This window comes from Ranitomeya variabilis, chromosome 1 (genome assembly GCF_051348905.1).
Source record: "Ranitomeya variabilis isolate aRanVar5 chromosome 1, aRanVar5.hap1, whole genome shotgun sequence".
Lineage (NCBI taxonomy): Eukaryota > Metazoa > Chordata > Amphibia > Anura > Dendrobatidae > Ranitomeya > Ranitomeya variabilis.
Genome location: NC_135232.1, coordinates 335,999,305 through 336,012,205, shown reverse-complemented (window position 1 = coordinate 336,012,205; position 12,901 = coordinate 335,999,305). Strand labels below are relative to the sequence as shown.

Here is a 12,901-nt window from a genome sequence, read left to right as displayed (position 1 = left end):
ATGTGCCCCATGGTTAAGGGAAAGGGTGGGCTGGAATCCCCACAACTCCCTTTATAGTTGATGTGCATGTTTATGATAGCAGAACATTGAGTGACACTAGTGACCACCCTGAGAGTCATCAATATCAATAGCGGTGCTTGGTTGTATTTAAAGATTAGCTCTAATCATTTTGCCATGTTGTACATTAACTAATTGTGTTGTCCTCACACAAAACAGTTAAACGCATGAGAATAGTTGACCTGAGTATATCAAACCTTTAGGCTTCTGTATTGAGATTAACACACGAGTCAGTTTGTCTTATACAAAATAAATACTTTAAAAATGGGGAAAACAATCCACAAAATGTCCATAGATGCTGACGCCTTACATTGTATTACTCCAGCTATTAACCCATTCCACACCGTCACACTTCACATGTCTGCGTCTCAGCTGGCCATCTTCTGGAGAAGGTCAGTGAAGCTATGTGCACAGGTGCATAGTACAGAGACGCTAACCGCCATAGCTTTGAGTGCAACAGGAGACGGGTAGAGGGCAGCAGCCTCTTTGGTTGCTAGTACTACTTCCTTAAGTGCCTGGCACAGGGCACCTCCTTCACCTGTTAACTTAGCCTGAATCTGGTTGCAACTCAGCAGTCGACCAAGTGTGTCCCCAATAAACACTAGCTTGTGTGCAGCGATCACCAACTGTTTTCCGTGTCCTACAAAGACACGTGGTGGTTGAGAACTTGCACTCCCAAGGAAGGTGTTCACACAGGATTGCAGAGTCTGTAGATGTCCATGGCTTTGAGATGCATAAAAACGGAGCAAATGCCGATCCTCTTCAGACGCTTCTGGGCAGGTGTCAATCTTGGAAAGAAAAAAAAAAAAAAAAAGTTCAGTACTTGTAAAGGTAAGAACATGTAAAAAGGAGTGGATTGATAAACTGGCCATTTCCACAACTAATCAGTATTTCAAATTTTTATGTTTTTGGAGAAAAGTAAAAGCAAAACTGTATAAAACACCAACTAATGGCAGTACTATTGACAGACGAAGGGAGGTCCTGCTAATGCATTTAATAAGGAGGTATACTCGTACAGCAGTAGAAGCTGTTTCTTATTCCCAATGATATTAGACACTGACATTAATTAATCAACGTGTCCTTCATATTTTTTTTATTAATTACACCCTGCTGTTTTCTGTAGAGATAGCAGAAGGAAATCCTTACATGACTTTCACTGTAATTGTAGTGACTCTAGTAGCAGATATTTATGGTTAGAATGTTGTTCATAGAAATAAAACATCAAGTTGATAAAAAATGTTAGGCGTTAAATAGATATCGAAGAAATCATCCTTCAAGCCATTGATGAGCCCTACTGACATCAGGATTGTAAATACCCCAGCCTTACAACCAAAAATGCTATTAAGCTCTCATCCCTCACACTAGGACACCCATGCATGTAGCTGTAATAGCCTTTATACCAACATAGAACAAATGCAACATTTTTCAAGTTTGAAATGAAAGGGAACCTGTCACTCCTAGCAACCAGGAAAACGACTGCTGTAGGAAGGAGGGAAATAGGAGTGCAGCACAGGCCAGACCGATATTGATGGTAGGGGACTTTATAATTAGGTGGACAGACAGGGTCATCTGCCGCCAAGACCGTGAATGCCGAACAGTGTGTTGTCTGCCGGGTGCTGAGGTTCGGCATATTGCGGATCGGATAGACAAATTGTTGGGTGGTCATGGTACACATTGGTACCAATGACAACGTTAGAGGGAGGGTGGAAGGTCCTTAAGAACGATTACAGGGAACTAGGAGAGAAGCTAAAGGCCAGGATATCCAAAGTGCTGTTTTCAGAAACATTGCCAGTGCCACGAGCGTCACTAGATAGGCAGCGGGAGCTTAAGGAGATAAATAAGTGGCTTATAAATTGGTGTAGGAAGGAAGGGTTTGGGTTCCTGGAGAACTGGTCCGATTTCTCTGTCGGCTACAGGTTCTATGCAACTCAATGGGAATGGTACAGCTGTGCTTGGGGAAAAAAATGGTAAGACGGATGGAGGAGCTTTTAAACTAGGATCTGGGGGAAGGGAGGGTATTTGTACTAATAAGGGAATAGATAGAGAGATGGAGTCAGAGAGAGGGAGGCAGTAGGGGTAAATGAGGATTTAGGGGGGCTGGGATATGCAAGGAAAGCAAAGGAGCTGAGTAGGAGTAACAAATGTGCTAATAATATTAACTGTCTGCTGGCAAATGCAAGAAGTCTATGAAACAAAATGAACGAACTTGAGACTCTTATGACGGTCACAGAATACGATGTGGTGGCCATTAAGGAAACTTGGCTTGATGAGAGCCATGACTGGGTAACAAACGTAGAGAGTTACACTACATTTAAAAAGGACAGGAAAGATTAAAAAAAAGGTGGAGGAGTGTGCATTGTCGCAAAATCCACATTAAAACCTGTGCTCAATGAAGACATTGGGGGAGTTACAGCAATGTAGAGTAAATGGGGATGGCAATAATGGAAAGATGCTAATTGGATTGCCTCCTAATATAGCTGAACAGGTAGAGGATGAAATGCTGCAGCAAAGTAAAAAGTCAGCAAGCAGTAATAAGGTTCTTATAATGGGGGATTTTAACTATCCGGACATTCAATAGGACACAGAATCTTCTGGTTGTGCTAAAAGCTACAATTTGTTATCCACAGTTCAGGACAATTACCTCTCTCAGCTGGTAGATGAACCAACCAGGGGAGGTAATCTGCTGGATCTGGTTCTGTCAAATAGACCAGATACTATTTCAGATCTACAGGTCAGGGAGCATTTGGGAAGCACTGACCATAATATGTTAAGTTTTAATGTCATTTTCAATCATACATTCAAAAGAGGAAATAACGAAACTTGGAACTTTAAGAAAGCGGATTTCAACAAATTAAGGGAAGAGCTTTAGTCGTGTAGACTGGAACCACGTCATGGTAACTGGGGATACCGAACATAAATGGGACCTTTTTAAGGAAATATTACTAGAATCCAGCAGAAAACTTCTACCATCTGGTAATAAAATGTCAAGGAATAAAAATACACCATTATGGTTAAATAAGACAGTACAAAGTTTAAGACAAAAACAAAGGGCATTCAACATTTTGAACGCTGAGAACACAGAAATAGCATTTATCTGGACTTTACAAAGGCATTTGATATTGTTCCACATAACAGCCTTATACTGAAGATACAGAAGCAATGATAGGGGAAACTACCGTATATGCAGATGGGTAAGGAATTGGCTAAATGACAGGAAGCAAAGAGTCGTCATAAATGGTATGTTCTCTAAATGGGGACCGCAGGGATCTGTGCTAGGACCAATTATTTTTAATCTCTTTATTAATGACCTTGTGGAAGGGATTGGGAGTAAAGTGTCAGTCTTTGCTGATGACACCAAACTATGTAGGATGTTACAATCTGACCTTGACATTACAATATTGCAAAACGAACTGAATAAGATGACTGAATGGGCAAACACTTGACAAATGAGGTTTAATGTAGATAAATGTAGAGTAATGTACCTGGGACGGAGTAATCCTATTGCTGCATATACATTAAATCGGAGTATACTCGGGACTACAGAACAGGAGACGTCCTTGGGTATTCTGGCCAAAAGTAGGCTGAGCATCAGTACTCAATGTCAAGCAGCAGCCGCAAAAGCAAACAACATTTTTGGATGTATAAAAAGAGAGATAAAATCCTGTGATCCCAATGTATTATTACCACTTTATAAGTCACTGGTGAGGCCACATCTAGAATATGGGATCGAGTTTTGGGCTCCACATTTTAAAAAGGATATCCAGAAGTTAGAATCAGTTCAAAGGCGGGCAACTAGATTATTACAGTCGATGGAAGGCCTCTCGTATGAGAGGTTAGAAAAGTTGGGCTTGTTTAGCTTAGAGAAAAAGACGCCTCAGAGGAGATCTCATTTCCATGAATAAATATACAGCTCTGGCAAAAATGAAGAGACCACCACATCAAAACCTTGTCATGGGCAGCCCAATCTCCAGACCTGAACCCCATAGAAAACCGCAGGAATGTAATCAGGAGGATAATGGATAGTCACAAGCCATCAAACAAAGAACTGCTTACATTTTTGCGCCAGGAGCAGTGTGAAAGACTGGTGGAAAGCATGCCAAGACGCATGAAAGCTGTGATTATAAATCATGGTTATTCCACAAACTATTGATTTCTGAACTCTTCCTGAGTTAAAACATTAATATTGTTGTTTCTAAATGATTATGAACTTGTTTTCTTTGCATTATTTGAGGTCTGAAAGCACTGTTTGTTTGTTTTTAATGTTGACCATTTTTCTTTGTCAGAAAAAAGTACAGAAATTATTGCTTGGAATTCGGAGACATGTTGTCAGACGTTTATAGAATAAAAGAACAATTACATTTTACGCAAAAATATACCTATAAAGAGAAAAATCAGACAAATTGAACATTTTGCAGTGGTCTCAATTTTTGCCAGAGTTGTAGGTGTGGTCAGTACTAAACACTGGCACATGACTTATTTCTTCCAAAGACCATACTGAGGACTAGGGTGAACTCAATATGGGTGGAAGAAAGGCGATTTCATCAGCTAAATAGGAAGAGTTCTGTACAGTTAGAGCAGTCAGACTGTGGAATGTCCGACCACAAGAGGTAGTAATGGCAGACACTGTAATAGCTTTGAAAAAAGGGCTGGACGATTTCCTCGTTACACATAACATTGTGGGTCATAGTTAAATTAGTGACAAAATGTACAATTGGTGGAGAAAGGTTGAACTTTATGGACCTAGGTCTTTTTCAACCTATGAAACTATCAGATTCATGCAGCATGAATCAGACACTGGCTGTACGATTGAAACATGATTGTTTTACACATACCGTTAGATTGCATTTGAATCTGTTTTTTGTCTAGTTTTTCATTTGCACCCAACTCTTCTTTTAATTTGCACCTGTATTAAACTCCATTTTATGTGCTAGCCCTAAGGTCAGAGTAGAGGTTGTTCAGATGTTTTGCCAGTCCATCATTTCCAACTTTTCGCAAGTAATTTTATGTATGTCAGTTATTTTAGAACATTTTATGCATCATTTTGCTAAACGTGCACTAAAACTTGGCAAAAAAAAGTTTAAAAAGGAAACCTGTCACCAGTTTTTCCCCATATTAACTAAAAGCACCACCAGCAGGGGACAGTATTGGACTAGTCAGTCAAGACACATAGGACCTGATTCTTTAAGACAGGTGTATCACACACCTGTCTTAATGAAGGGGTGTCGCGGAGTAAGAGGTGCCTGGTTCATTAAGAGGCGTATGCCACTTATAGAATCAGGTTCACCTTACCGTCTGTGCGCTTCAACAGAACTCTTACTACGGTCACATCTGGTAATGAATAAGGGTATGTGCACACGTTGCGGATTCTCTGCGGATGCGCAGCGTTTTTTGAGGTGCAGAAACGCTGCAGATCCGCAATTGATTTACAGTACAATGTAAATCAATGAGAAAAAAAAAAATGCTGTGCACACTTTGTGGAAAATCCGCTGCGGAAACGCTGCGGTTTAAAAGAAGTAGCATGGGGGCGCATGCGCGTACCTTGATGGGGCTGGACGTGCTCTGCTGAGCTCCGCAGCCCGACGTCCAAATATACCCCCACCGAGCGCCGGAATCGGGGAGATTCTGCGGTGAACGGACCCTCCTCATACCTGAGAGCTCCGTGGCTTATCATGCCCAAGAAAGGGGGAGCTGGCCAGCCGGTGAGTCGCCCGATCTCTGAGCTCCTGGCGGGCAGCGGCGCTGGTAAAATGGCCGCCGCGTCTGTATCCACTCCTGCCCCGTCCTCACAGATTAGTGCAGGAGCAGATGAGGAAGACCTAAATAACGGAGGGGATGCTGTCATTTCCACCGCGGCGCTAGTTAAAACCCTCCAGGAGACCTTCCGCACTGAACTCACCACGGCTATGCAGACCGTTACCACCCAGCTGCAGGATGTTATTCAGCGTACAACAAGTCTGGAGGAAAAGATGGAGGCCACGGCGGAAGCGATAGAGGAGGATCAAGAGACCCTTAAACAGCATGCGGACCGCATCATGGACCTTGAGTTGAGAAGTGAATACTTGGAAAACAGGTCTCGCAGGGGAAACATCCGGGTACGTGGACTGCCTGAATCCTATGTTGCACTAAAGGAGATAATTTCCACGTTGTTTACAGCACTTTTACCAGCTACGGACCCTTCCCTGCTACATATCACAAGGATCCATAGATCTCTGGGTAAACCGCGGTCCCCAGACATACCTAGGGATGTAGTCCTCAAAATGCAGCTTGAAGAATCCAGAGACCTCATTCTGAATGCTGCAAGACCGCTATCCACTTTACCTGGCCTTCCAGACTCTTTGCGTCTATTTTCAGACACTGCACCAGCCACGCTGTTTCGCAGGAGAGCCCTAAAGCCAGTCACTTTAGCCCTTCAAACAGCTCAAGTTAAATACCGCTGGGGCTTCCCATTCTCTCTATCCTTCACACATGGGAATGAACTGCACATATGTCGTTCGTTGGAGGAGGGTAAAAAGGCCCTTGAACAAGCTGGACTACCTTTCCCTGATATCCTGCCACAAGCACAAAGAAAGCCACGCCCGACCAGAGAATGGCAGCCCGCTCCTAAAGGTACCGTCACACTAAGCGACGCTGCAGCGATACAGACAATGATGCAGATCGCTGCAGCGTCGCTGTTTGGTCGCTGGAGAGCTGTCACACAGACCGCTCTCCAGCGACCAACGATGCCGAGGTCCCCGGGTAAACACCGGGTTGCTAAGCGCAGGGCCGCGCTTAGCAACCCGATGTTTACCCTGGTTACCAGTGTAAAATGTAAAATAACAAACAGTACATACTCACCTTCGCGTCCCCCGGCGTCCGCTTCCCGCACTGACTGAGCGCCGGCCCTAACAGCAGAGCGGTGACGTCACCGCTGTGCTGTGCTTTCACTTACGGCCAGCGCTCAGTCAGTGCAGGAAGTGGACGGCGGGGGACGTGTGACAGACATCAGAGGGTGAGTATGTAGTGTTTGTTTTTTTACATTTTACACTGGTAACCAAGGTAAACATCGGGTTACTAAGCGCGGCCCTGCGCTTAGTAACCCGATATTTACCCTGGTTACCATTGTAAAACATCGCTGGTATCGTTGCTTTTGCTGTCAAACACAACGATACACGGCGATCTGACGACCAAATAAAGTTCTGAACTTTAATCAACGACCAGCGATATCACAGCAGGATCCTGATCGCTGCTGCGTGTCAAACACAACGATATCGCTATCCAGGACGCTGCAACGTCACGGATTGCTAGCGATATCGTTTAGTGTGACGGTACCTTATGACTAGGAGCCAACGCACACGAATCACTTGACTGATTTTTAAAGGCTATTTAATAGCTTGATTTAGTTTTGCAGCTATATCGCAGTCTACCGTTGATTCTACCAAGTTTTCCTGGTTTTATTGATCCACACTATTATATCATTGAGCATCCTTACGGTTCCGAGTTTATTAGAATGGTCCCGAATTTACTCAAACCCTAACCACCACTTACCTTCCCACCTCTCCCCCCCCCCTTTTTTTTCCTCCCTTTTACCTTTCCCCCCTCTTCCATTATTATATCTTAGAAGGGCCTTATATTACAACGGGTTGGACCTAGGGTTTACCACGTGTTGCCTAACTTTGGTGATGCCTGGATTGCTTTCTATTATGGCAATCTGGATCACCATGCGTTTTGGGCCTAGAGCCCAAATTCACTTTTCTCTAATGTTATATGTGTTTGTTTTACCCAGTATTGTACCCTTCCTATTGTTTCCCCCTAGATTTGCTCATTGCTGCTTTTTCCACTACCATCAACAGGGGAGGTATCTCTGGCTGAGTTGGATGAGCGTCCGGGTCTCCTGGTCTATAAGCGGTAAATATTTGACTAACCATGTGTAGAGTAATTTCTCACAATGTGAGAGGGCTGAACTCACCTATTAAACGGAAAAAAGCCTTTTTAGACTACCATAAACACAAACCTGATATTTTGTGTTTACAAGAAACCCATTTTTCCACTACATCTTCTCCTAAATATTTTGATTCTGGTTACTCTCGCTTCTACTTAGCCTCCTGGGACCGTAAAACTAGGGGTGTGGCTATATTCCTCAAAAAAACTTTCCCTTTTCACTTAGCCGACTCATATTCGGACCCAGAGGGTAGGTTTATAATCTTACAAGGGACATTACAGGGTAAAAACTTTTGTATCGTAAATAGTTATCTCCCTGCCACTACCCAACTGTCGGTATTTAAACTGATACTATCAAAACTCTCCCCAATCTCATACCATTACCTAGTTTGGTGTGGAGATTTTAACTTAACCTTAAACCCGAGCCTGGATAGCAGTGCAATACGAAGATCTGACATTACCAAGACTGACAGGAAAAAAATTCTACGTGTGATGAACGAGAACAGATTGGTGGACATATGGAGAGAGGTGAATGGATCTTCGAGGGGCTACACATTCTTCTCACCAGTCCATAAATCGTATTCACGAATTGACCTACAAATAACAACAGCGAGTTCACTTACGACGGTCTTGTATTCACGCCATATCCCATCGACATGGTCAGATCATGACCTCGTCTTATCAGTCTTTAAATTTGACATTACTACGTCTAACCTTTTTAAATGGCGACTAAATGAGTCCTTAATCATAGATCCTTCAATATCATCCCAAATCACTGAGGAACTAAAACTCTTCTTCCAAACTAATGAGACCGGCGATGCTACCCCCGGGAATATTTGGATGGCCCATAAAAAGTTCATCACAGGCTCTTTAATCAAAATAGCTTCTTTTCGTAAAAAAAGCAGAACTGACCTTCAAAATAGACTAGAAACCAAGCTATTTAAGCTAGAGCAGGCGAATCAATTATCTATGTCTCGCTACTTAATAAAACAGATACACGATGTTAAAAGGCAGTTGGACGCTATCCTCACTAGTAGAACGGAAAAGGCCTTAGCATGGACCAGAGCCACCTTCTATAAGCAGGCAAACAAACCCTCCAGAATGCTAGCACGTCAATTACGAGCGAGAGAATTTATAAATACCATCCCCTCCATTAAGGATAATTCGGGACATATATCAGCCCACCCTGAGACCATTTATAGAGTCTTTCTAGACTACTATCAGAAACTATATTCCTCCCCCCAGACGCCCCCCGTGGATCTCTTGAACTCTTTCCTACAGGACATAGACCTCCCTAGAGTTACCGAATCTGTGGCTCAGCAGCTCCAGTCGGAAATTTTGCCCGAGGAAATTAATTTGATAATTAAATACCTAAAAGCAGGAAAGGCACCAGGACCCGACGGCCTTTCTGCTCTCTATTATAAAAAATTCAGAAATCTCCTTGTACCCCACATTAAAAATGTTTGCAATGCCCTCCTCACGGGCTCCCAAATGCCTCCCGAGTTCTATGTCGCACATGTGACGGTTATTCCCAAACCAAAACGAGACCACTTATTAGTCAAAAATTACCGGCCCATTTCTTTATTAAACGTTGACTTAAAAATATTTACATCACTCATTACAGATAGACTTAACAGAATTCTCCCTGCACTAATTCATCAAGATCAGGTAGGCTTCATTCCTATGAGGCAGGGCCCTGATAATATACGTAGAAATCTTAATGTCATCCACTCAGCAAATCGTTCCCAAAAACCGCTCATGGTATTAGCTTTAGATATTGAAAAAGCTTTTGATACAGTTACCTGGCCCTACCTCTTTACAGTGTTAGCTAAATTTGGCTTCCCCAAAAAATTAATCTCATGCCTCCAGCTAATATATGATAAACCGGCTGCCTACCTCAAACTCCCCTCGACTAAACCTACCCCTATAGCAATACAACGAGGCACTTGACAGAGATGCCCGTTATCCCCAGCACTATTCGCATTAGCCATGGAACCGTTAGACGTAGCTATAAGAAATAACCCTAACATTTTAGGTCCCTCAGATCTAGGCGAACAATATAAAGTTAGCCTTTTCGCTGACGACCTCCTCCTGACACTGACTAACCCTTACTCCACTCTACCTAACCTGTTTTCTCTCCTTCGTACATTTGAAAAAGTATCAGGCCTTAAAATTAATGTGGATAAGTCGGAGGCTTTGTTTATCAACACTCCTAGGGAAGACCAAGATAATTTAGTTACGCAATTCGGATTTACAAAGAAAGAGCATTTTCTAACTTATCTGGGAAATTAATCTTACAACCCACAAATCATTCCTTTTAAAATGGAACTACTCCCCCTTAATCAGAAATTTCCAAGCTGATATAGCCAAGTGGTTGCGCATGACATTATCTTGGCTGGGCCGGCTACATACAATAAAGATGATTTCCCTTCCGAGATTTTTATATCTATTTAGGTCACTCCCTATAATGGTACCATCAAAAGGCCTCCGAGATATCCAGTCAACTATTTCTAGGTTCATATGGAACGGTAAGAGACACCGTATCAAGCAAAATGTTATGTTTTTACATAGAAAGATAGGTGGCCTATCACTACCCAATTTCACGCTATACTTTAAATCTGCTCAAATAGCCCAAATGGCCAAACTTAATTCTAATAGCCATAGTCCCAGATGGGTTCAACTGGAATCTCATTTTTTACGACCACATTCACTTCGCGGCCTCTTGTGGTCTACTGAAAAACTCCCGCAAAATATTTTAACTATAGCCCCTTTTTCGGCCCTCTCCCTAATCCTATGGAGGAAGGAGAGATTTAAGTACAGACTGCAGTCTAAGTTTTCCCCCCTCATTTCCCTATTTCACAATCCCATGTTCCTGCCAGGGTTGGATCCAGCACATTTTTCCTGGTGGATTCTAAAGGGGATCACCATGCTGAAACATCTTTGTTCACCGTTTAATTTGTTTCTCACTAGACAAGAATTTGTTCAACGATATGAGCCACAGTTTAGAGAAGCCCTACGCTTAAACTAGGTCTTTCATTTCGCTAGGCAAAACTCACCTCACGGGATCCCGTTCTGTCCAACTAGCTTTGAACAGAGGTGTATAAATAACCCAATGGGGAATGGAATAATATCCTTGTTATACTCTGCATTCAACATACCACACAAAGCAGGGAAATTAAAATATATGTTACAGTGGGAGAAGGATCTGGGACTCACAATGCCCATAGAGACATGGCATATTTGTTGTGACACGTTATCAAAAGGTAGCCATCAGACATCGTTGGCTGAAACATCACTCAAAGTACTACATAGAGCATATTACGTTCCAACGAAACTTCATGCCATATATCCTCACATTTCCGAAAATTGCTTTAGGGGCTGTAATGTCCCAGGCGATTTACTACACATTTGGTGGAAGTGCCCAGTTGTCGAGGCTCTGTGGAATGAAGTCAAATTGATTATTGAACGGATCTTCGGTAAGGTGATTCCCATGGACCCCACAGTTTTTTTGTTAGGTAAGAAACACCCCGGGTTTTCAAGGAGCCTGCAGAAATTGGTGACCACTATATGTATGGCAACCAAAATTCACATAGCTGCCAAATGGAGAACTCCATCGTTGTCTATCTCACTGGTTAAAGATAGGGTGGATGGGATCCTATTAAATGAACGAATTCTAGCTACCAGAAATGACGAGTGGAATGTCTTTTTTCAGACCTGGAACCCTTGGCTTGACCTTGACCCCGGCGCTCCCCTGGCTCAGGCCCTCACGCTATCTCCGTAAATAATCGTAAATGTATGGTGGGAAGTTGATCTCGGTTGTTTAAGTTGCGAGGTAGACCGCCGGGGGACCTGGGGATGCTCTCCTATTTGTTTGTTTATAATTCACACAATCTTGGATATTCCTGCTTGACTAAAACCTGAAAGCGTCTAGGTGTTGCCTTATAATATTCTATCCCCCTCTATGTTGTACTTATAGTTATGCTCACAGCAATGAAGTCCCTGACCCCGTTGTTTTTACCCCTTGTCTGTATTTGTATTGTATGTACTATGTCTTTGCATTTGATTCACCCTGTAGTAAATTGACTCCTCCATTCCACAAGTGTTACACTTACCAATGATTTGTCTATTTTTCTGCTTGAAGGAGTTTTTATATACTGTTATGTTATGTTGAAAAATTTCAAATAAACATATTGAAACTAAAAGAAGTAGCATGTCACTTCTTTTTTGTGAATCTGCTGCGTTTTTGTACCCATTCCATTACAGAAAACCGCAGGGGTAAAAAACGCAGCAAATCCGCAAGAAAACCGCAGCAAAAACGCACAAAAAATCGCTGCGGAACCGCACAAAAAAACGCAGGTGCGTTTTCTGCCAGTAGAGACAGAATCCGCACCAGAAATTCCTAAGCCTAATCCGCAACGTGTGCACATAGCCTAAGGCTGTCGAAAGTTGCCCAGCCGGAACTGGGCCAAAAGAGTTCTGCCCCAAAAGACTGAATTCACCATTGTTTCTCAATTTTTTGGGAGAGCAAGAAGCAGTTGACAGAGGTTTTAGATATTCCATAGCTCATCCGCTTTACTTGTATATCAAATCAAATGGCAATGTCTCAGTAATTGAGTAACGGACTGACCATGTATAGGTATTTATGGACTTGTCTTTGAAAGAGCTACATCGGTATATAAATAGTTTGGGGTGGGTGTAAGGGGTGAAATCTTGCTGACAGTTTCCCCTTTAATTTGGTGCATTTTGTTTAGACAAATGCACAACTCTTAAAGGATTTGAGACTTTTTGAGCTAGGTAGTTGCAAAACATGGTGAAACACAAAAATATAGAACATTTTCTTAAATTCTGGGCCAAATTCATGAAGGATTTAGCAAAAATCTAAAATATACCACAAAACAAAAAAGTGACTTCAATAAATTGCATATGA

The 12,901-nt window shown here is 42.5% G+C and overlaps 1 protein-coding gene across 2 annotated transcripts in view; it reads right to left on the bottom strand.

Annotated features, from left to right (window-relative positions):
• Nucleotides 1-229: 229 nt before the first annotated feature.
• The window catches only part of EFS (embryonal Fyn-associated substrate), a 30,541-nt gene continuing 17,869 nt past the window's right edge, over nt 230-12,901 (bottom strand). For both annotated transcript variants that reach the window (XM_077299276.1, XM_077299280.1), the window contains one exon: nt 230-845. In XM_077299276.1, the coding sequence (XP_077155391.1) occupies nt 426-845 (420 nt within the window). In that variant the 3' untranslated portion in view covers nt 230-425. The remainder of the gene's footprint in view (nt 846-12,901) is intronic.